The sequence below is a fragment of the Salmo salar genome, chromosome ssa22, assembly GCF_905237065.1.
Source record: "Salmo salar chromosome ssa22, Ssal_v3.1, whole genome shotgun sequence".
NCBI lineage: Eukaryota > Metazoa > Chordata > Actinopteri > Salmoniformes > Salmonidae > Salmo > Salmo salar.
The window spans coordinates 21,832,072-21,856,642 of NC_059463.1; the positions used below are offsets into that span (position 1 = coordinate 21,832,072).

At 44.5% G+C, this 24,571-nt stretch overlaps 3 protein-coding genes across 5 annotated transcripts in view; 1 reads left to right on the plus strand and 2 right to left on the minus strand.

Annotated features, from left to right (window-relative positions):
• The window catches only part of camk1b (calcium/calmodulin-dependent protein kinase Ib), an 85,253-nt gene extending 85,072 nt beyond the window's left edge, over positions 1 to 181 (minus strand). Inside the window, exon 1 of the mRNA XM_014166753.2 lies at positions 49 to 181. The gene's annotated coding sequence lies outside the window, so the exon portion shown is untranslated. The remainder of the gene's footprint in view (positions 1 to 48) is intronic.
• On the plus strand, positions 80 to 10,408 carry nek4 (NIMA-related kinase 4). 3 transcript variants are annotated; one of them, XM_014166750.2, is made up of 16 exons: positions 80 to 249; positions 1,691 to 1,957; positions 2,096 to 2,293; positions 2,437 to 2,544; positions 3,829 to 3,983; positions 4,125 to 4,260; positions 6,299 to 6,958; positions 7,076 to 7,132; positions 7,251 to 7,391; positions 7,487 to 7,624; positions 8,346 to 8,412; positions 8,542 to 8,660; positions 8,748 to 8,839; positions 8,976 to 9,193; positions 9,359 to 9,492; positions 9,580 to 10,408. In XM_014166750.2, exons 2-16 carry the CDS (start codon positions 1,844 to 1,846, stop codon positions 9,676 to 9,678), a joined length of 2,436 nt encoding a protein of 811 aa, XP_014022225.2. In that variant the 5' UTR covers positions 80 to 249; positions 1,691 to 1,843; the 3' UTR covers positions 9,679 to 10,408. The 3 variants fall into 3 exon arrangements, with proteins under 3 accessions (XP_014022225.2, XP_014022224.2, XP_014022223.2); XM_014166749.2 differs by lacking the exon at positions 80 to 249 and adding an exon at positions 999 to 1,313 and having other exon boundaries at positions 8,751 to 8,839; XM_014166748.2 differs by lacking the exon at positions 80 to 249 and adding an exon at positions 1,000 to 1,313.
• Positions 10,122 to 13,432, minus strand: LOC106583016 (signal peptidase complex subunit 1). The gene is made up of 4 exons (XM_014166754.2): positions 13,061 to 13,432; positions 12,440 to 12,499; positions 10,659 to 10,745; positions 10,122 to 10,407 (listed from the first exon to the last, which is right to left on the minus strand). The coding sequence occupies exons 1-4, from the start codon at positions 13,094 to 13,096 to the stop codon at positions 10,282 to 10,284; spliced, it is 309 nt and encodes a 102-aa protein (XP_014022229.1). The 5' UTR covers positions 13,097 to 13,432; the 3' UTR covers positions 10,122 to 10,281.
• Positions 13,433 to 24,571: the final 11,139 nt, after the last annotated feature.

Sequence of the window (24,571 nt, forward strand, 5' to 3'; positions counted from 1 at the left end):
ATAATAATGTCCACACAATGTTCTAATCAACATAACAGAAATTCTTACCTGTGAATTGTACGATTTCAAAGGTTGTTCCTTTCTTACAGTTTCACCAATGTTGGACTCGCGTCGCTCGCGGAAAAACTGGATTCGACACCTACAACTGCACTCTCATGACGTCAGGGCAGTGGGCGGAGGGAGTGGCAAACACAAGGGGCCAGATCATTCTCGTCCAACATCAATGAACAACCTGTTTGTGGCACAAAGGTAAGCATGCTGCTTCATTATTGTTTTTTTGTTTTTTAACATTCTGCTTAAGGTAGGTGTCTTCTCTATCCAAGGCCTACGGACAGGGTAAATTGTCCCAGTTGATTAGCTTAATCGTTTGGTCAAAGTGTTAATAGGCTATCAAGATAAATAATAAAAACATCCAAGAAAGTAAAGCCTACTAAAAAACCCAACAAATAATTGTGTTACTGTGTTGCAATGATGACAAGTCATACACAAGTAGGCTACTTCATTCCCTCTGGAATTTTATTCAATATGCTCTCCCATCTTTGCCACTATAGACTGACACACTGTCAAGGACAGTGTGAGAAGGAATAGGCAACATAAATTAGAATTCAATCAAACAAACTCCTTGCACTACCAACTTTGTTAGTATCATCTGCCCTCTAGTGGAGTTACCTTAGCCATCAATTACTCAATATTTTCCATCCCTCTGTCAAATCCCCATTCATTCATGCATCCGTCAATTACATTATAGGGACTAAATGTAGGCTATTGAATACAGGTTGGGATGATTATAAACAACACTGTTTGAAATGAAACATTTTCTGGAAATCGATGTAACCCATGATGTGTGAAAGGCAGACAGACAATAAAAAATATTTATGCAATGTCCGGGGAACATCATACAACAACATTTATAACAAACAGCTTATGCTCTTTTTCTACCCTAGATGGGGCTATGGGATAAATGGGGGCGTTTGTTTACGGGTTCGTACACCCCTCTAACCAACGTCGACTTTCATGTGCCAGTTGCCTAGTGACGAAAAAGCCAGTGATGATTTCCTGTGTTTTGAAAATCGTCTTGTTGGTACATTACCCTGCGCTAAATAAGTTATAAATCTGAATTTATAGTGTGCAGAAAATGGGAGATATTCACAGCCGTGTCGTCAATTAGTTAACTAGATTCTACCCTTTGCATTTGGGCTAACAGTTAGACTGTACGATTTAAAGTCATGAATAATTACATGTTTATCAGAGTTGTTGGAAAGGGGAGTTATGGAGAGGTGAATCTGGTGAAACACAAAACCGACCGTAAGCAGGTAAGAATACAACAATCCACTTCAATACATGGTTTGAAAAACGTTATAATAGGTTTGTTTGACTCGGACACATGTATTCCCTTCCCTGAATCCTCGATATCACAACAAGTTAGCAACTAGCTAGCTAGTTAAACTAAAAGTTAGCTAGGCAGCTAACGTTAACTAAACAACGTTCAAATTACTGCCTATGGGATCTACAAGGTAGATACGTTTGCCATTTAGAAATAAAAAAACTGCGGCAAATGTTGTGAACGTTCTGTCTAGACGCATTTGTGACATCTGTCTAGACAGAACGTTGGCCACATGCGTTTAGACAGAATGTTTGCAGAGTGAAATATGTTGCGCGGAGTCGAACTCGTTTCTCCTGTTTTCCTTAGTATGTCATAAAGAAGTTGAACTTGACCACGTCCTCGAAACGTGAGCGGCGAGCCGCGGAACAAGAGGCTCAGCTTCTCTCGCAACTACGACACCCAAACATCGTGACATACAGGGAGTCGTGGGAAGGAGAAGACTGCCAGCTCTACATCGTCATGGGCTTCTGCGAGGGAGGCGACCTGTACCATAGACTCAAGCAACAGAAGGGGGAACTCCTACCTGAAAGGCAGGTGGTGGAGTGGTTCGTCCAGATAGCTATGGCCCTCCAGGTACATTGAAGTGCATCAAATCATAGCTGAGATTGTAGCAACATCTACTCTGCCTCTTTCCATTCGTTTTGGCAGAGGCTGAGGCTTAAGTACAGGAGAGTTAGTGACATCTGACTTTTTTTCTCTGTTGAATTGTAGTATTTACATGAGAAGTGTATTTTGCACCGGGACCTGAAGACCCAGAATATCTTTCTGACCAAGACTAACATCATCAAAGTGGGGGACCTTGGCATCGCCCGTGTTCTGGAGAATCAGAATGACATGGCCAGCACCCTCATAGGAACACCATACTATATGAGCCCGGAGCTGTTCTCCAACAAACCCTACAACCACAAGGTACGGTGTACTTAGTAGATCAATACTTGAGATCATCACTGTTTAGAGCAGCAGTTCTATTGATCCAGACACAATCTGAGGAGATTGCTGTTGTATGCACTAGGCCTTTCCATTGCCAAATTAAACACTCCTTTTTTCCCCAGTCTGACGTGTGGGCACTGGGCTGCTGTGTGTATGAGATGTCCACCCTGAAACATGCCTTCAATGCCAAGGACATGAACTCACTGGTGTACCGCATTGTAGAGGGAAAGGTCAGTCCCTTACATCTTTTCCCAAAGGAGTAGTCATGATCAGTGTTCCCTCTTAAGTTGTGCGCTCCCCGGGACTGCCACGCTGAAGAAATATCTGCCTGCGCAGAGAAGCACAATATTGAACTTTCTAGTTTTCCCCTTTGGTTAACATTATCAACGCTTCCCTCTACTGTGGGAATTGTGATCTAATCAACGCAGTATTAGCCACTTTCAATGCAACATACCGAAACAAAATAATCTATGCAAGACTTAGTATGCAAAACTAACTATGCAAGAGACTTTCTTGTTGGCAGAACGCATTGGAGTAGGATTCTATTGCATTGACAGGCGGGACTTAGGCCCATATTCTACACAGACCAGTGCAGCATAACCAGTCAGAGCTGCAGTAGACCTATATGCAAATAGACCATTGCCATATATGGATCTGTGCCATTCCCTTTGAACTGGATTGTGTTTACAGCATGAGTAGTCGTGAGTAGATGCACTTGTTTTGAGATCAAAGTGAGAGCTGCATGTAGCCACGTGTGCACATTTGTTCATATGCTTTGCTAGTAAGTGAGTTATTATCCCAGATATAGCTCATTTCTAGTCCTCAATGGGGGAGTGGTTGCTTTCCACAAGAGCACAAAATGTCTGCGTTTTTTGCTATCTTTGAAAAGCGAGTCAGGTAAATAGCTTTTTTTTCTGTCTTAAAGGGTCAGTGTTGTATTTTGAGACAGTCTTGAATAAGCTAAGTAGCCAATAGGCAAAGGGTAGCATAATTTGTCTGAATCTCTGTAATAAAGGTATGGGAATAATAATGTTTTTTTATTTTTTTGGAAAGTGGTTTCTTACATCAAACAACACATTTTCAGTCACCTCCTTGTCTGAAGGACAAGTGGATAAAACGGTTAATGTCTTGTGGAATGTAGGTCTACATTGAACACCACACATTGGCTGCTACTGTAGGCTGAATGATAGAACAGCTATGTTAAAATGTTATGTAATGCATTTTCTCCATAGTTTTTTTTTAATGGTAGGCCACTCTGATAGGCCTACATTATGATCAGTTAGCCACAGTATCCTACGTGGCCACTGTTATAACTGTAACTTAAAGCTGATACAGACTCAGTGTTCACAGTAAAAGCGCAACAGAAGTTTCACACAATTTTCAAAATGTTAAAAGTTTGCGCTCAGTAGAACTGAAATTTGCTCAGTGCTGAATTTTTTTTGAAGGAACATTGGTCATGATGACAGATTATTTGTTTGCTACTAGATTCATTGATCTATTTTCCTGTCATCCAGCTGCCTCAGATGCCGAGTAAGTACGACCCTCAGATGGGAGAGCTGATAAAGAGCATGTTGTGTAAGAGACCAGAGGACCGACCTGATGTCAAACATATCCTACGTCAGCCCTACATCAAACGACAAATCGCAATGTTTTTAGAGGCCACCAAAGAGTAGGTGGCTTCATCTGTTGTAGCACCTGGCTAACGCTTTCTTTCTCTCTCACTTCTTTGTATGTTGGAACAAATATTTAGTCAATTAAGTGTGTAGGATTGATGTCATCTTGGATATCTTGTTTGTTCAAATCACTCTAGGAAAACTGCCAAGTCCAGAAAGAAAGCTGTTGGTGGTAGTAGCAGACCCAGTGCAGCGTCTATGGTTTCGTCTAAGCCCAGGCCTGAGCCCCCCCCTCAATGTCCCCAGCCAGACCTAAACACCAAAGGGAAAAGGGTGAGAGTGAACAGCTAATAGAACAGCACTAAAATACTCTGGGAAAACGTGTGTGTGTGTGTGTGTGTGTGTGTGTGTGTGTGTGTGTGTGTGTGTGTGTGTGGGTGTGTGGGTGGGTGGGTGGGTGGGTGGGTGGGTGGGTGGGTGGGTGGGTGTTTGGACACCTACTCATTCAAAACTATGAATTAACATATGGAATCATGTAGTAACCAAGAAAGTGTTTCATAAATCAAAATCTATTTTATATTTGAGATTCTTCAAAGTAGCCACATTTTGCCTTGATGACAGCTTTGCACACTCTTGGCATTCTCTCAACCAGCTTCACCTGGAATGCTTAACAGTCCTGAAGGAGTTTCCATATATGCTGAGCACTTGTTGGCTGTTTTTCTTTCACTCTGCTGTGAAACTCATCCCAAGCAATCTCAATTAGGTTGAGGTCGGGTGATGGTGGAGGCCAGGTCATCTGATGTAGCACTCCATCACTCTGTCAAACATATATACATATACACATATATACTACCATTCAAAAGTTTGGGGTCACATAGAAATGTCCTTGTTTTAAAATTAAAATAACTTCAAATTGATCAGAAATACAGAGGCGACTCCGGGATGCTGGCCTTCTCTGTTCTTTTGCCCATCTTGATCTTTTCTTTATTGGCCAGTCTGAGATCTGGGTTTTTCTTTGAAACTGCCTAGAAGGCCAGCATCTCGGAGTCGCCTCTTCACTGTTGACGTTGAGACTGGTGTTTTTAGACACTCTAATGTACTTGTCCTCTTGCTCAGTTGCACACCGGGGCCTCCCACTCCTCTCTGTTCTGGTTTGAGCCAGTTTGCGCTGTTCTGTGAAGGGAGTAGTACACAGCGTTGTACGAGATCTTCAGTTTCTTGGCAATTTCTCGCATGGAATAGCCTTCATTTCTCAGAACAAGAATAGACTGACGAGTTTCAGAAGAAAGTTTTTTTGTTTCTGGCCATTTTGAGCCTGTAATCGAACACACAAATGCTGATGCTCCAGATACTCAACTAGTCTAAAGAAGGCATTTTATTGCTTCTTTAATCAGAACAACAGTTTTCAGCTGTGCTAACGGAATTGCAAAGGGTTTTCTTATGATCAATTAGCCATTTAAAATTAGAAACTTGGATTAGCTAAAACAACGTGCCATTGGAACACAGGAGTGGTGGTTGCTGATAATGGGCCTCTGTACGCCTATGTAGATATGCCATTAAAAATCAGCCATTATATATATACATACATACATACACACACACACACACACACACACACACACACACACACACACACACACACACACACACACACACACACACACACACACAGAGACAGACAGTGTGGCATATCAAGAAGCTGATTAAACAGTTATCATTACACAGGTGCACCTTGTGCTGTGGACAATAAAAAGCCACTCTAAAATGTGCAGTTTTGTCACACAACACAATGCCACGGATGTCATGCTGACTGCAGGAATGTCCACCAGAGCTGTTGCCAGAGAATTGAATGTTAATTTCTCTACCATAAGCCGCCTCCAATGTTGTTTTAGAGAATTTGGTAGTATGTCCAACCGGCCTCACAACCGCAGACCACGCCAGCCCAGGACCTCCACATCCAGCTTCTTCACCTGCGGGATTGACTGAGACTAGCAACACAGACAGCTGATGAAACTGAGGAGTATTTCTGTCTGTAATAAAGCCATTTTGTGGGGAAATACTCTTTCTGATTGGCTGGGCCTGGCTCCCCAGTGGGTGGGCCTATGTCCTCGAAGGCCCACCCATGGATGCACCCCTGCCCAGTCATGTGAAATCCATAGATTAGGGTCTAATGAATTTATTTCAATTGACTGATTTCCTTATATGAATTGTAATTCATTAAAATTGTTGTATGTTGTGTTTATATTTTTGTTCGAGAGCGAGACTGTGAGAGAGAAAGGCCATAAAGTAACAATTATGCTCATCAAGTCACACAAGTGTCTTAATTGTTTTCATTGTGGTGTGTTTGTTCTATTTCTGTTCTCATTCATAGGAGGAGATGAACTCGCAAAGGCGTAATGGATACAATGGAATCATAAAGGACGCCCCACCCCAGACATATCTAACACCCAAATTCCCTGCATCAGACATTCTCAACACCACTGGTGCATCCTTAGCAACCATCAGTAACATTGACATTGATATCCAGCCACAGGAAGAGGAGAGAAGGGCCCAGAGAGGGGATCCACCCCAGTTCGTGCCTAACGCCAGCTCAGATAATGACACTCTGTGTCAGAGACCCATAGAGGAGCTGAGGGGAGGGATACAGGATCCCTCCCACCCTCGGCCTCCCCCTCGCAGGCTGCTATCAGGTGTCAGTAGCAGGGTAGAGGAGAGGAGGACCGCCAATGGACCTCTAATGCAGTGTGCTTTGAATCACAGAGACGGAGTCAGAACCTCTGTAGAGAAAACCGTACACATATATGATAAGGATGACACAATGGAGCTACTCAAAGATGTGGTCATTGAGAGCCCTGCTCCTGAACAGACCGTAAGTCTGATTGTTTCCACCAGCTTGCCTGAATCAAGTTCTGCAGGGGAATTCAAAGTGGAATCCACTGGACAGACTTTTGAAGTAAATATCGATAACAAAGATGACACTATGAATCTTCTGAAGGAGGATCCCACACAAAAACATCCTGCAGATGTCAGAGTAAGTGCCTGGTTTGTGGATAGGGAATGATACTCGTGCTGCACACAGTGCAAGTAAATTCTGTGAATGAGAGTTGTAATAGTTGTAAGCCCCTGTGTAATTGTCTTGTCTTTAAAGGAGAGCTTGGAATCCACAGAAAAGCTCCTAGAGCCCCTTCCTCCTGTTATAACACTGGTAAGAACCAGTTTGTTCTCATATTGTGGGAATTAGTTTATTCTGTAGGCTATCACACTCCATATAGCGCATCCTTTAGAGGTAATTGATGCTAGTTATGTTTTATCTGTGTATGTAGGAACCCTGTCACATGGAGCCCCTCTCTCCAGTCCCAGAGCAGGACACGCTCCCTCTGTGTACGCCCTCCTCCTCTGAGCCATTTGTCTCCCGGCAACGCAGGCAGAAGGACAGGAGGTGGATACAGAGTGATCCGGACAAGGTGAGGACAGTGACTGGGGGACTTTATCATGGCTTTGGGCTGTCAAAGTGCTTTGGAACCTAAAGACTCTTCAACCCTTGCTTGTTCTTTCCCAGTGTACAGTGGCAGTTCCTAGACCTCTACCACCGCCTCCTGTTGATGCAATGGTAGTGGAGAAGAAGAAGAGGGCTGCCACAACAAACTCTTCAACAACCATTAGCTCCTCCAAGGACAGCAACATTCCACTGACACAAGTGAGGTCAATGCACTAAACATCTACTGCTCAAACATAGGGTTGAGGTCTTGAATATACACTGCGTGTACAGAACATTAAGGACACCTCTTTCCATCACATAAACTGACCAGGTTAATCCAGGTGAAAGCTATGATCCCTTATTGATGTCACCTGTTAGATCCACTTCAATCAGCGTAAGTGAAGGGGAGGAGACAGGTTAAGGAATTATTTTTTTTAAAGCCTTGAGACCGTTGAAGCATGGATTGTGCATGTGTGCCATTGAGGGTGAATGGGCAAGACAAAATATTTAAGTGCCTTTGAATGGGGTATGGTAGTAGGTTCAGGTGCACCGGTTTGTGTCAAGAACTGCAAAAATATGTTTTCACCATGTATCAAGAATGGTCCACCACCCAAAACATATCCAGCCAACTTGACACAACTGTGGGAAGCATTGGAGTCATGGGCCAGCATCCCTATGGAACGCTTTTAACACCTTGTAGAGTCCATGCTCCCGACTAATTGAGGCTGTTCTGAGGGTAAAAGGGAGGGGGTGCAACTCAATATTATGAATGTGTTCCTAATGTTTGGTATACTCAGTGTATACTGCTAATTGTATATTGTCAATTATGTTTCCTTTTTGTTGAAATAAAGTTGATCCAACTTTACAATAAGTTTAATGCCCATGTATTTAGATGGTAATTACATAGGCAGGTAAAGTTTAATATCTCTACTGCTTCCAGGAGCGTCCTCTGTCAGCCAGGGAGAGGAGAAGACTGAGACAGTCCCAGGAGAACCCAAGCCAACCAGGTTAACTCCTCTGCCCTGTGTTGTTAATATATCATATGACCATAGGACCAGACAGAATTTGGTCATATTAAACAATAAAGTGGTAGCTATGCTTTGTATTGCTCACTGTAGTATTCTTCTTTCCTGCAGTTGTCAATCCAGTAAGAAGGGCGTCGAATGATGTTGCCTCGTTACATAATAAGCAGCCAGAGTTCCAGAACCCCACTGTCACTCACTCTGTATCTGACATGGGCAAGGAAACAAACAAGGTAACTATAGGTTGATCTCCATTGTCTTACTGTTACAGTAAGCTAAATCGGTTTATATATGGCTTCAGTCTATGTGTTCTCCTCTAGCAGGACAGGTTGCTGGGGCGACCGTCTGACGACGATGAATATAGCTCCTCCACCAGCTCAACTGATCGCTCAGAGAGGGACTGCAAAGACGGGTAAAAACAACTTGTTCTGGCTCCTTGGGAGCAGTGCCCCCCCCCACCCATAGAAGCACAAAGCCCTTTAAGTGTTGCTGGAAATATGCACATTTAAATCTGACACGTTTTGTTTTCAACAAAAAAATTATTGCAGAAAGAGTGAATCTGGTGATATGCAGGACCTGGTTCAGATGATGGCCCATACATTGCGAATGGATGGCAGAGATGCTGTTAGTGAGCTGGATGGTGGTAGTAGATCTGGCTCTACTCCACTGGCTGAGTTTAAGCTGAACAGGAAGTACCGGGACACCCTGGTGCTGCATGGGAAAGCTAGAGAGGAGCAGGAGTTCCACTTCGGTGAATTACCCAACGGTCAGTCTCTGTCAAAACAGTCTGCCTGAGCATCCTTAGCAGATTCAATGTGTGTTTCAATGCAATATTGCCCTGGTGACTGGTTTATCACTGAGAAATCAATTTATTTCTACATAAGAAATAAGTGGATTCAATTTTTTTGGTATTCAACCCACCTCTTACAAGGCACCACATCTGGACCGGCGAAGGTCCATAGAGCCATTGAGCACCTGAGAACAAATGTGGTGAAGGGACTGGGGGTGAAGCTGTTGGACAGAGTCCTGGACATAATGGAGGAGGATGACGAGGACAAACGAGAGGTTAGGATTCAAAATGACATCCATGATACAGAGTGCTTCCAGTTAGACATGGCTGTAATCTCCGTTTTATTATTTCTCCACACACAGCGGTGTCTTCGGGAGCAGATGGGAGAGGACAAGTACCAGTCATATGCTCTGATGGTGCGGCAGCTAAAGTTATTTGAGGATATTTTGTTCAAGGGTTAAGTTCAGCTAATGAACAATGCAATACTTTTGTATAGACAATCGCATCTCCATATCCTATGTACAAGTTCATGTAGACTATTTTTAAACCTCACTTTAAATATATATACATAAACAAATTTTCCATAAAGGTTACAATATGCAATGAGAGTCTGTTACTGTTTTCCTACCTGTCAGGTATATTGATTATTGTAGTGAAATATTTATAATGCAAACTAGTGCAACAATAATTGTACCTATAAACACTATATAGTAAATTCTTAATTTCCTGATTGTATATAAGTTGCAGGACGTAGAAGTACTGTATTGTAGATATTTCCAACCCCTTTGTTTGACTTTTAAATTATTTATTATAAGTTCTTTATTTATCCTTACATTACATAGATTCTTATATCCACATTATTAAACAGTTGGGATGACAACGTGAGTGCAGTCTACAAAGTATCCACAGTAGCAAATCTGTTTATTGTACATTGACATTCCACCACTGTTTGGCATAATACCCTGTAACAAAGGCTTCCTTTAAACAAGGATTTATTGTACAGACATATGGTTATTTTCAGTCACAAAACGTATCTTGGGCAAACTGGTACATACAGTCATGAGCTACTTGTGCTTCTTCTTCTTCAGATTCTCCTGAGGCTTTTGCAGGGTTTCTCCTGTAGTCTCTGGTAGGGCTGGCTGCCAGGAGAGGGGGTTCTGTCTGTACATGGGCCAGGGGGGCAGGGTCAGCTGAGACAGAGAAGGTGGAGAGATGAGGAGACATGGGATGAGGGAGAGATGTTGAGGAGAAGAGGGTTAGTTTGGTCCCATAAAATGTTTTACATTGCAGATTAGAATGTAATGACTACAGAGTATACATTTTGAATAAACCTGTGTCAAGGTTGGTCTGTGGGTGCACTCTTTGCACAGGTGCAACATTTTCTGCTTGGCACAACGTCAAATACACATATTCAGGGAGGATGGAATGAAACTTAACTCACCAAACAAGACACAGCAAAACCTCCTAACACTATGTACACAGTCCACCCAAACTGTTCAATGATGAGGCCATAAGCGAATCCGATCACCTGGAGGGTAATGCAAGGGGTTAGCGTAATAATGGACTAAAGGAGCCTAATCTTACTCCTTCCATTCCAAGATATTACATGTTCTGTTTAAAGACAAATTGGCTTTGGAAGCCAAAACAGCCAAATGCATATAAACGTGAATCGATTGTCAAGTAGGTTCTAGAAACATAAATCCCTCTACTTTCAAATAATTTCAAAAATGGAGCATACACACTGTTTTAACACAGCTGCAGCCGACAGTATTTTTTTGTGACATGTTTATGGCGTTCATCTTCTGTTACAAACAGGTGTTCAGAGACAGATGGCTAATTAGTACAGGTAGTCCACTCTGTCTTAGATAAACAAGCACTGTAGCATGGAAATGCAATCTGGTCTCAGAGCATTTTGTATTCTTCTGTATGTAAATCTGAGAGCCAAATTTAGAATGATATGTTACATTTCATATGGTGTGTATTAATTTGTGGATCTCCATCACCCATTCCGTATGGTATGTTACGAATTACAATTCATATGTTAGAATTAGCAAAAATTACAATGTTACAAATTTGTAAAAACATGTTACGAATTCTAGCTAGGTGGCTAAAGTTAACTAGGCTAGGGGTTGGTTTTAAGGTTAAGTTTAGGAGTTAGGTTAAAGGGATAGTGTTAGCTAACATGCTAAGTAGTTGCAAATTAACTAAAAAATTGTAAGAAAACTGAACAAAAATATAAACGTAACATGTAAAGTGCCGGTGTCATGAGCTGAAATAAAAGATCCCAGAAATGTTCCATATGCACAAAAAGCTTCTCTCAAATGTTTTTGTTTACACCCCTGTTAGTGAGCATTTTATCCTTTGCCAAGATAATCCATCCACCTTACAGGTGTAGTATATCAAGAAGCTGATTAAACAGCATGATCATTACACAGGTGCACCTTGTGCTGGGGACAATAAAAGGCCATCCTAAAATGTGCAGTTTAGTCACACAACGCCACAGATGTCTCAAGTTGAGGAAGCATGCTGACTGCAGGAATGTCCATTCTATACCATTACGTTTTAGAGACGTCCAATCGGCCTCACAACCGCAGACCTCGTGTAACCATGCCAGGCTAGGACCTCCACATCCGGCTTCTTTACCTGCGGGATTGTCAGAGACCAGCTACCCGGACTGCTGATGAAACTGAGGACTATTTCTGTCTGGTATAAAGCCCTTTCGTGGGGAAAAACTAATTCTGATTGGCTGGGCCTGGTTCCTAAGTGGGTGGGCCTACACATCATGTGAAATCTATAGATTAGCACCTAATTTATTTATTTAAATTGACTGATTTCCTTATAAGAAATGTAACTCAGTAAAATCATTAACTGTTGCGTTTATATTTTTCTTCAGTATAGTTGAAAAGTAGCTAATTAGCTAAAATACTAAAGTTGTCCGGGATGAGATTCAACCTTTGGGTTGCTAGATGTTCACGTTATTTTTCCTTAAGTAACCATCTGTCTTGTGTAACCATACCAAACATAACATATACTAATGAGTGTCTCGGATTTACGTTTACTATGTTACGTCTAGTCTGAGACCAGGCTGGGAAATATGGCTATGTGGGAACCCTAACCATATGGAACTGGGAGTCATGATCAACGGCTAGGGTTATTAAACCTAGTGTAAAAACAACACACTGAAAAGTACATTTTAATAGGCATGTTTGTCAGGCCACTCACCGCTGAGGCAAGTATGATTCCTTGGAAGATCTGCTCCGCCAGCTTTTGTCCTTTATAATCCTAAAACATCACCAAGCCATGCAAAGTTTATCATTTTTGAGTCAAGACTGGTAGATTGTTACATCACAACTGGAAAACTAATATCTGACGTGTCAATAATCAAGACAGATCAAGAAGGTTCATCAGAAGTGGTGCCTTGAAGAGTAGTATTATTATAGGCTTTGTCATTGGGGATGCATTTATACATTTGGTTATAACTACTAGAACTCTAGGGCATCCACAACAACACATGGGATCTATCTTGCGGTTCATAGATGTGCATATGGGCATCTAGCTGGCTAGCATCCAAACGATGATCAATGTTTGATTCCAACAATATGACATGGATTTATGGTTGGATGAACAGTTGGCTAAATATTATACTCTTAACAATGTTCAATATTATTTTTGCATCGAATTTAAGTTCTAATTACTTTATACGTTATTGCTCCCTAGCTAGCTTACTGCAACTGCTTGAAATTGTAGCAAACGTTTGCTAGCCTTTGATTAATCTACTCATGCTTTTTAAATTTGTAGCCATTTGCAACAGTCGGTGAATTCAGTAATAATTAAAATTCTTACCATGTGTGTTGGAATGGAGTTAAATATTGACAACATCTTTCTACGTCAGATAGCTAATCAGCTTAAAGTAAAACTGCATACAATGTGTCTGGTTAGACTTCCGGTTTCAAAAAGCATACGTAGTATTTCGAAGGACCTAAGACTGTTGATGCATTCAAGCTAATGGCCGTATTAGAGAGCATCAACTTGACCGCAGGCGACTGCCGACTGACTGATCTACAAATCAACTTGCATCATAAATAACGTCAAATTATTATTTGTAGATCAGTCAGTCACATTTTACCCATGATACATTGCTGTTTGAGCCGTAGACTGTAAATGGAAAGTGGAAAGTCTTCGATCACGTGACACCATTCAAATCTAAATCAAACTGTATTTGTCACATGCGCTGAATACAACTGGTGAATACTTTACATTGACATGCTTGCTTACTACCCCTTCCCAACAATGCAGAGTTTTAAAATACTAAGACAAGGAATAAAATAAAATACACAAGAATGGAGCTACAGTGCATTTGGGAAGTTTTTCAGACCCTTTGACTTTTTCCACATTTTGTTACATTACAGCCTTATTGTAAAATTGATTAAATTGTTTTTTTTCTCATCAATCTACACACAATACCCCATAAGGACGAAGCAAAACCAGGATTTTACAAATGTTTACATATTTATTAAAAATACAAAACTGAAATATCACACTTACATAAGTATTCAGACCCTTTACTCAGTATTTGTTAAAACATCTTTGGCAGCGATTACAGCCTTGAGTCTTCTTGAGTATGATGCTACAAGCTTGGATCACCTGTATTTGGGGAGTTTCTTCCATTCTTCGCTACAGATCATCTCAAGCTCTGTCAGGTTGGATGGGGAGCGTTGCTGCACAGCTATTGTCAGGTCTTGTCTTGTTTTGCACGCTTTGTACAATTGAATACATGCTCTCAGGGTAAGTAACCATTTATACTGCACCAACTAAATCAACATAACAGACTTTGAAACAAGGATGCACACTCTCTGGGCACTAGAGGTGTGCTTTGATGTCTGCCTGACTGTGTGCACTGCTTGTTCACGTGATGCGCTCGTGCTTTCGCCCGAAATGGTTTTCATCTGAACCTGTGCTAGCTCGTAAATTACGATGTTAGGATGAAACAGTCAGAGGTCACCAAGCGCAACATAGCCTCAGTGTGTAAATCAGCTAGAAAGATGTGTCGGCATCGAGTAATTGTCTCTGGCCCCCTCCCAGTTAGGGGGAGTGATGAGCTCTACAGCAGAGTCTCACAACTCAATCGCTGGTTGAAAACTGTTTTCTGCCCCTCCCAAAAGATAGTATTTGTAGATAATTGGCCCTCTTTCTGGGACTCACCCACAAACAGGACCAAGCCTGGCCTGTTGAGGAGTGACAGACTACATCCTAGCTGGAGGGGTGCTCTCATCTTATCTACGAACATAGACAGGGCTCTAACTCCCCTAGCTCCATAATGAAATAGGGTGCAGGCCAGGCAGCAGGCTGTTAGCCAGCCGGCCAGCTTAGTGGAGTCTGCCACTAGCACAGTCAGTGTAGTTAGCTCAGCTATCCCCAATGAGACCGTGTCTGTGCCTCGACCTAGGTTGGGCAAAACTAAACATGGCGGTGTTCACCTTAGCAATCTCACTAGAATAAAGACCTCCTCCATTCCTGCCATTATTGAAAGAGATCGTGATACCTCACATCTCACAATAGGGCTACTTAATGTTAGATCCCTCACTTCAAAGGCAGTTATAGTCAATGAACTAATCACTGTTCATAATCTTGATGTGATTGGCCTGACTGAAACATGGCTTAAGCCTGATGAATTTACTGTGTTAAATGAGGCCTCACCTCCCGGTTACACTAGTGACCATATCCCCGTGCATCCCGCAAAGGCGGAGGTGTTGCTAACATTTACGATAGCAAATTTTTAGTCATGAAATCTATGCAGCCTACTCAATCACTTTTTATAGCTACTGTTTACAGGCCTCCTGGGCCATATACAGCGTTCCTCACTGAGTTCCCTGAATTCCTATCGGACATTGTAGTCATAGCAGATAATATTCACATTTTTGGTGACTTTAATATTCACATGGAAAAATCCACAGACCCACTCCAAAAGGCTTTTGGAGCCATCATCGACTCAGTGGGTTTTGTCCAACATGTCTCTGGACCTACTCACTGCCACAGTCATACTCTGGACCTAGTTTTGTCCCGTGGAATAAATGTTGTGGATCTTAATGTTTTTCCTCATAATCCTGGACTATCGGACCACCATTTTATTATGTTTGCAATCGCAACAAATAATCTGCTCAGACCCCAACCAAGGAGCATCGAAAGTCGTACTATAAATTCTCAGACAACCCAAAGATTCCTTGATGCCCTTCCAGACTCCCTCTGCCTACCCAAGGACATCAAAGGACAAAAATCAGTTAACCACCTAACTGAGGAACTCAATTTAACCTTGCGCAATACCCTAGATGCAGTTGCACCCCTAAAAACTAAAAACATTTGTCATAAGAAACTAGCTCCCTGGTATACAGAAAATACACGAGCTCTGAAGTAAGCTTCCAGAAAATTGGAACGGAAATGGCGCAACACCAAACTGGAAGTCTTCCGACTAGCTTGGAAAGACAGTACCGTTCAGTATCGAAGCGCCCTCTCTGCTGCTCGATCATCCTATTTTTCCAACTTAATTGAGGAAAATAAGAACAATCCAAAATTCTTTTTGATACTGTCGCAAAGCTAACTAAAAAGCAGCCTTCCCCAAGAGAGGATGGCTTTCACTTCAGCAGTAATAAATACATGAACTTCTTTGAGGAAAAGATCATGATCATTAGAAAGCAAATTACGGACTCCTCTTTAAATCTGCGTATACCTCCAAAGCTCTGTTGTCCTGAGTCTGCACAACTCTGCCAGGACCTAGGATCAAGGGAGACACTAAAGTGTTTTAGAACTATATCTCGACACAATGATGAAAATAATCATGGCCTCTAAACCTTCAAGCTGCATACTGGACCCTATTCCAACTAAACTACTGAAAGAGCTGCTTCCTGTGCTTGGCCCTCCTATGTTGAACATAATAAAGGGCTCTCTATCCACCGGATGTGTACCAAACTCACTAAAAGTGGCAGTAATAAAGCCTCTCTTGAAAAAGCCAAATCTTGACCCAGAAAATATAAAAAACTATCGGCCTATATCGAATCTTCCATTCCTCATAAAAATTGTAGAAAAAGCTGTTGCTCAGCAACTCACTGCCTTCCTGAAGACAAACAATGTATACGAAACGCTTCAGTCTGGTTTTCGACCCCATCATAGCACTGAGACTGCACTTGTGAAGGTGGTAAATGACCTTTTAATGGCGTCAGACCGAGGCTTTGCATCTGTCCTCGTGCTCCTAGATCTTAGTGCTGCTTTTGATACCATCGATCACCATATTTTTTGGGAGAGATTGGAAACACAAATTGGTCTACACGGCCAAGTTCTGGCCTGGTTTAGATCTTATCTGTCGGAAAGATATCAGTTTGTCTATGTGAATGGTTTGTCCTCTGACAAATCAACTGTACATTTCGGTGTTGCTCAAGGTTCCGTTTTAAGACCACTATTGTTTTCACTATATATTTTACCTCTTGGGGATGTCATTCGAAAACATAATCTTAACTTTCACTGCTATGCGGATGACACACAGCTGTACATTTCAAAGGGGCTCAGGTCCTCCGAGAGAGAAAGAAAGAGAGAAAGAGAGAATTAGAGAGAGCATATTTAAATTCACACAGGACACCGGAAAAGACAAGAGAAATATTCCAGATGTGACAGACTGACCCTAGCCCCCTGACACATAAACTACTGCAGCATAAATACTGGAGGCTGAGACAGGAGGGGTCAGGAGACACTGTGGCCCCATCCGATGAAACCCCCGGACAGGGCCAAACAGGTAGGATATAACCCCACCCACTTTGCCAAAGCACAGCGTCCACATCACTGGAGGGATATCTCCAACCACCAACATACCATCCCGGGACAAGGCCGAGTATAGCCCACAAAGATCTCCGCCACGGCACAGCCCAAGGGGGGGCACCAACCCAGACAGGAAGATCACGTCAGTGACTCAACCCACTCAAGTGATGCACCCCTCCCAGGGACGGCATGGAAGAACACCAATAAGCCAGTGACTCAGCCCCCGTAATAGGGGTAGAGGCAGAGAATCCCACTGGAAAGAGGGGAAACCGGCCAGGCAGAGACAGCAAGGGCGGTTCGTTGCTCCAGCCTTTCCGTTCACCTTCACACCCCTGGGCCAGGCTACACTTAATCATAGGACCTACTGAAGAGATGTGTCTTCAGTAAAGACTTAAAGGTTGAGACTGAGTCTGCGTCTCTCACATGGGTAGGCAGACTATTCCATAAAAATGGAGCTCTATAGGAGAAAGCCCTGCCTCCAGCTGTTTGCTTAGAAATTCTAGGAACAATTAGGAGGCCCGCGTCTTGTGACCGTAGCGTACGTGTAGGTATGTACGGCAGGACCAAATCGGAAAGATAGGTAGGAGCAAGCCCATGTAATGCTTTGTAGGTTAGCAGTAAAACCTTGAAATCAGCCCTTGTCTTAACAGGAAGCCAGTGTAGGGAGGCTAGCACTGGAGTAATATGATCAATTTTTTTGGTTCTAGTCAGGATTCTAGCAGCCGTATTTAGCACTAACTGAAGTTTATTTAGTGCTTTATCCGGGTAGCCGGAAAGTAGAGCATTGCAGTAGTCCAACATTTGTCATAAGAAACTAGCTCCCTGGTATACAGAAAATACACGAGCTCTGAAGCAAGCTTCCAGAAAATTGGAACGGAAATGGCGCCACACCAAACTGGAAGTCTTCCGACTAGCTTGGAAAGACAGTACCGTGCAGTATCGAAGAGCCCTCACTGCTGCTCGATCATCCTATTTTTCCAACTTAATTGGCCGGTTCCCCTCTCTCCACTGGGATTCTCTGCCTCTACCCCTATTACAGGGGCTGAGTCACTGGCTTATTGGTATTCTTCCATGCCGTCCCTAGGAAGGTGTGCGTCACTTGAGTGGGTTGAGTCACTGATGTGGTCTTCCTGTCTGGGTCCAGCTCCAGTTTCAACTGTTCTGCCTGCGGCTATGGAACCCTGACCTGTTCACCGGACGTGCTACCTGTCCCAGACCTGCTGTTTTCAACTCTCTAGAGACAGCAGGAGCGGTAGAGATACTCTCAATGATCGGCTATGAAAAGCCAACTGACATTTACTCTTGAGGTGCTGACTTGTTGCACCCTCGACAACCACTGTGATTATTATTATTTGACCCTGCTGGTCATTTATGAACATTTGAACATCTTGGCCATGTTCTGTTATAATCTCCACCCAACACAGCCAGAAGAGGACTGGCCACCCCTCATAGCCTGGTTCCTCTCTAGGTTTCTTCCTATGTTTTGGCCTTTCTAGGGAGTTTTTCCTAGCCACCGTGCTTCTACACCTGCATTGCTTGCTGTTTGGGGTTTTAGACTGGGTTTCTGTACAGCACTTTGAGATATCAGCTGATGTAAGAAGGGCTATATAAATACATTTGATTTGATTTGATATGGCTATGTCGATAGCTTTGTCCGGCATTAGCTCAGACCCAACATTCAAAAGTTTCTCTCTCACTCGCGGTGAGTGTATTCCAAATACAATACGGTCCCTGACCATCTCATCCTTGTTTTCATAATCACAGTTTTTCACAAGCAGATGCAGCTCAGTCACAAACTGTTCAAACGATTCGCTAGCTCCCTGTACTTTCTCATGGAATTTGTACCTAGCGAAATTCCTATTGGTCTTTGGCACAACATATGCTTCAAAACGATCGTAGTATGTTTTCAGTACCTTTGATTCAGCCTCGGTAAGTGTCAATGTGTTGTAAATATCTCCCTTTTTCACCGATCCAGAGGAGCAGGTAGTTGCACTTTTCCTCTTCTCCTGTTTCCTTCAGAGGACCCGTGAACATTAGCTCCACATGCTGTTTGAACTTGCACCATGCATCAGGTAAGTTTGTAGACTCCCAGTCCATTCGAGGTGAATGAACTCCTGCAAAATCCATCTTTTAGTCCTTTTACTGACACCATGTCTTGATTTGCACGCTTTGTACAAAATAATAAATTGCAGTACAACAGGATATTTCTAAATGTAGCTCTTTATTAGCTAGCTATAACTGGCATGTTCACGTGTCTCATACCATAATCAACTGAAGATGGCCTCACCACCTGGGTGGTATTAACCAATCATAGCACAGTATGATACAAAGGTAAAATGCATCCAATTACAATTCAGTAGGTTTACACATATGAATATTACACGTCTCTCCAGAGATATTCGATCAGGTTCAAGTCCAGGCTCTGGCTGGGCCATGCAAGGACATTCAGAGACTTGTCCCAAAGCCATTGCTGCGTTGTCTTGGCTGTGTGCTTAGGGTTGTTGTCCTGTTGGAAGGTGAACCTTCTCCCCAGTCTGAGGTCCTGAGCACTCTGGAGTAGGTTTTCATCAAGGATCTCTCTGTACTTTGCGCCGTTCATCTTTCCCTCGATCTTGACTAGTCTCACAGTCCCTGCCACTGAAAAATATCCCCACAGCATGATGCTGCCACCGCCATGCTTCCCGTAGGGATGGTGCCAAGTTTTCTGCAGACATGACGCTTGTCATTCAGGGAAAGGAGTTCAATATTGGTTTCATCAGACCAGAAAATCTTGTTTCTCATGGTCCGAGAGTCTAAGGTGCCTTTTAGAAAACTCCAAGCAGGATGTCATGTGCCTTTTACTGAGGAGTGGCTTCCGTCTGGCCACTCTAGCATAAAGGCCTGATTAGTGGAGTGCTGCAGAGATGGTTGTCCTTCTGGAAGGTTTTCCCATCTCTACAGAGGAACTCTGGAGCTGTGACAGAGTGACCATTGGGTTCTTGGTCACCTCCCTGACCAAGGCACTTCTCCCCCGATTGTTCAGTTTGGCCTGGCGGCCAGCTCTAGGAAGAGTCTTGGTGGTTCCAAACATCTTCCATTTAAGAATGACGGAGGCCACTGTGTTCTAGGGTACCTTCAATGCTGCAGAAATGTTTTGGTACCCTTCCCCAGATCTGTGCCTCGACCCAATCCTGTATCGAAACTCTACGGACAATTCCTTCGGCCTCATGGCTTGTTTTTTACTCTGACATGCACTGTCAACTGTCAGACCTTATATAGACAGGTGTGTGCCTTTCCAAATCATGTCCAATCAATTGTATTTACCACAGGTGGACTCTCAAGGATGATCAATGGAAACATGATGCACCTGAGCTCAATTTCGAGTCTCAGAGCGAAGGGTCTGAAAACGTATTTAAATAAGGTTTTTCTGTTTGCCGTGAGGTAGCAGAGAGAACAGTCTATGACTTGGGTGTTTGGAGTCTTTGACCCTTTTTAGGGACTTCCTCTGACACCGCCTGAATGGCAGGGAGCTTGGCCCCAGTAATATACTGGGCCGTACGCACTTACCTCTGAAGCGCCTTGCGGTCGAATGTAAAGCAGGTGCCATACCAAGCGGTGACGCAGCCAGTCAAGAGGCTCTCAATGGTGCACCTGTAGACATTTTTTAAGGTCTGTGGGCCCATGCCAAATCTTTTCAGCATCCTGAGGGGGATGAGGCCCTCTTCACGGCGAGTGTTGGTGTGTGTGGACCATGATAGTATCAGGAATCAAGGTAAGACCCAGATGCAGACACTTCGAATTGACAATGATTTAATATTCCAACAAGGGTAGGCAATAGACAGGTCAAGGCAGGCAGGAGTCAGTAAACCAGAGGTGGGGCAATGGTACCAGAAGGCAGGCAGGCTCAGGATCAATTTAAGCAGAGGTCAACAATCCAGAGGTGGGGCAAAGGTACAGGACGGCAGTCAGGGGCAGGCAGCGTGGTCAGGCTGGGTCAGGATAGGCAAGGGTCAAAACCAGGATGGCGAGAAAAAGAGAGACTGGGAAAAGCAGGAGCAGAGAACAAAAACGCTGGTTGACTTGACAAACAAGATGAACGGGCAACGGACAAATAGAGAACACAGGTATAAATACACAGGGGATAATGGGGAAGATGGGCAGGAGACAAAGGGCTGTGAGACATAGGTTTGATTCTGGACACATGAAAGGTGGTATGTATACGAAGGGTACGGGGCAACAGAATACGAAAAGCAGAGGGGCTAATAATCTTGGAGATAGGAAATGGGCCGATTAACCAGGGGGAGAGTTTGTGGGACTCCACCCTGAGGGGCAGATCCCGGGTGGCTAGCCATACCTTCTGCCTGAGATGATGCCGGGGTCTGATGGAGATCCGCTTGTCATCGATACTTGGAGGTGGTCTTGAGGAGGGCCGACTGGGCTCTCCTGCAGGTACGACAACAGCGGCGGACAAATATCTGGGCAGAAGCCGACCTCTTCCTCCTGCTCAGGGAAAAGCGGGGTCTGATACCCCAGGGAACACTTCAATGGAGATAGGCCCATGGCAGAGCAGGGAAGGGTGTTGTGGGCGTACTTGACCCACACCAGCTGCTGGCTCCAGGAAGTGGGTTTGGCGGAGACCAGGGAGCGCAGAGTAGTCTCAAGATCCTGGTTGGCTCGCTTTGACTGGCCATTGGACTTGGGGTGGAACCCAGAGGCCAGGCTGGCAGACGACCCAATGAGGGCGCAGAGCGCCTTCCAGAACTTGGACGAGAGCTGAGGTCCCCGGTCGGAGACCATGTCCACGGGCAGTCCATGGATCCGGAAGATGTGCTGCACCATGAGCTGGGCCATCTCCTTTGCTGAGGGTAGTTTGGGGAGTCCCGCAATACAGACAACTCTGGGTGTTGATCCTGTATTACCATTCCGCTGGCGACAGCTCAGCTCTGCCTAGTGGCATACTGTAGGCTCAGGAAGCGGTGACTCGGCCGTCTTCGGCAGCCCTCGGGGCAGGTCGGGAGGCCTCGGATTCTCTCGGCAACAAGACCGTCGGGAGCTTCCGGGATGACTTGGAGGCAAGGTGGGATCTCTGGCCGTGCGAGCAAAATCCAATCTCCTCTCCCTCCATCATGCCCGTAATCGCCCATCGATACGGATGGTCAAAGCGATGAGGGAATCAAGCTCTGTAGGTAACTCATCGGTAGGCATGAGGAATCAAGTTCTGTAGGAAAGCTCATCCTTGACCTCCTCCGAGACGCTGTGCAGGAACACATCGAACAGTGCCTCTTGATTTCAAGCGCTCTCCGCTGCCAACGCGTGGAAATCCACCGCATAATCAGCTACACTGCGGGAGTCCTGCCAAAGCTGGATTAGCTTCCGGGTGGCCTCTTGCCCGGAGAACGTGGCATCAAAAACCTTCCTCACTTCTCCCACAAACCCCTCCAGACTAGCGCTGTTGTTCCCACACGGGCAGCAGCCCAGGTGAGAGCCCTCCTGGACATCAGCGTGATGAGGAAGGCTTTCTTTGAGTGATTCGAGGAGGAGGAGGAGGGCTGAAGCTCGAAGACGAGGGCACACTGAGCTAGGAATGCCTGACAGGTACTCGGCTCTCCATTGAAGCATTCCGGGAGGAGGTAAGCGGGGCTCCCAAAGAAGATGGCGTGACCGATGAGACCGCGCTGCTAGCAGCTGAGTGGGGTTACCACCGTGGTAGGTGGCCTCCCAGACAACCCGTGGATTTGCTCCAGCAAACTGTCCAACACCCGGTCATGGCGTTCAGACAACGTTTGGACCCACTCCACAAGGCCATGAACCAATTCCTCGTGCCTACTGATTGTGGCTCTCTGGGTGGAGATGTCATTGCGTAGCTGGCCCGGGTCTGCTGGGTCAGTCATGTCCAGTTCATACTGTCAGGAATCAAGGTAAAACCCAGATGCAGACACATCGAATTGACAATGGTTTAATATTCCAACAGGGGCAGGCAATAGACAGGTCAAGGCAGTTAGGGGTCAGTAAACCAGAGGTGGGGCAACAGTACCGGACGGCAGGCAGGCTCAGGGTCAGGCAGAGTGGTCAGGCAGGCGGGCTCAGAGTCAGGACAGGCAAGGGTCAAAACCAGGACGGCGAGAAAAAGAGAGACTGGGAAAAGCAGGAGCTGAGAACAAAAACGCTGGTTGACATGACAAACAAGACAAACTGGCAACGGACAAACAGAGAACACAGGTATAAATACACAGGGGATAATGGGGAAGATGGACGACACCTGGAGGGGGGTGGCGGCAATCACAAGAAAAGGTGAAACAGATCAGGGTGTGACAGATAGATCCTTAGGGATTTGGACACTGAGGAACTTGAAGCTCTCGACCCGCTTCACTACAGCCCTGTCGATGTGAATTGAGGTGTGCTCGGCCCTTTGTTGATTGTAGTCCACGATCAGCTCCTTGTCTTGCTAACATTGAGGGAGAGGTTGTTGTCCTTCCACCATACTGTTTAGTCAACAGACTTAATGATGGTGTTGGAGTCATCCGTGGCCACGTTGTCATGGGTGAACAGGGAGTACAGGAGAGGACTAATCACACACCCCTGAGGCAGCCCATGTTGAGGGTCAACGTGGTGGATTGGGTCAGCGTGGTGGATACAGACTGGGTCAGGGAGAGGTTGAAAATGTCAGTGAAGACACTTGGCAGCTGGTCAGCGCATGCTCTGAGTACGTGTTCTGGTAATCCATCTGGCCCTGTGGCCTTGTGAATTTTAACCTGTTTAAAAGTCTTACTCACATCGGCTATGGACAGCATGATCACACAGTCAACCAAAACAGCTGGGGCTCTCATGCATTGTTCAGTGTTGCTTGCCTCGAAGTGAGCACTGAAGGCATTTAGCTTGTCTGGTAGGCTCCTGTCAGTGTGCAGCTGGTGACTGGGTTTCGCTTTGTAATCTGTGATAGTTTTCAAGTCCTGCCACATCCGACGAGCGTCAGAGCCAGCGTGTTAGGATTCGAACTTAATCCTCTATTGATGCTTTGCCTGTTTGATGGCCCGTCGGAGGTCGTAGCAGGATTTCTGTATAAGCATCCGGATTAGTGTCCCGCTCCTGAAAAGCAGCAGCTCTAGCCTTTAGCTCAGTGCGGATGTTGCCTGTAATCCATGGCTTCTGGTTGGGATATGTACGGTCACTGTGGGGACAACATCGTTGATGCACTTATTAATGAAGCTGATGTGACTGATGTGGTAAACTCCTCAATGCCATCGGATGAATCCCGGAACATATTCCAGTCTGTGCTAGCAAAACAGTCCTGTAGCTTAGCAATCGCTTCACCAGACCACTTCCTTATTAAGCGAGTCACTGGTACTACAGTACTTCCTTTTTGAGTTTTTACTTGTAAGCAGGAATCAGGATAGAGTTATGGTCAGATTTGCCAAATTGAGGGTGAGGGAGAGCTTTTTATGCGTTCCTGTGTGTGGAGTAAAGGTGATTTAGAGTTTTGTCTCCTTGTTGCACATGTGACATGCTGGTAGAAATGAGTTAAAACGATGTCTGTTTCCCTGCATTAGATAAGAAAAAATAAGAAACCTGCAC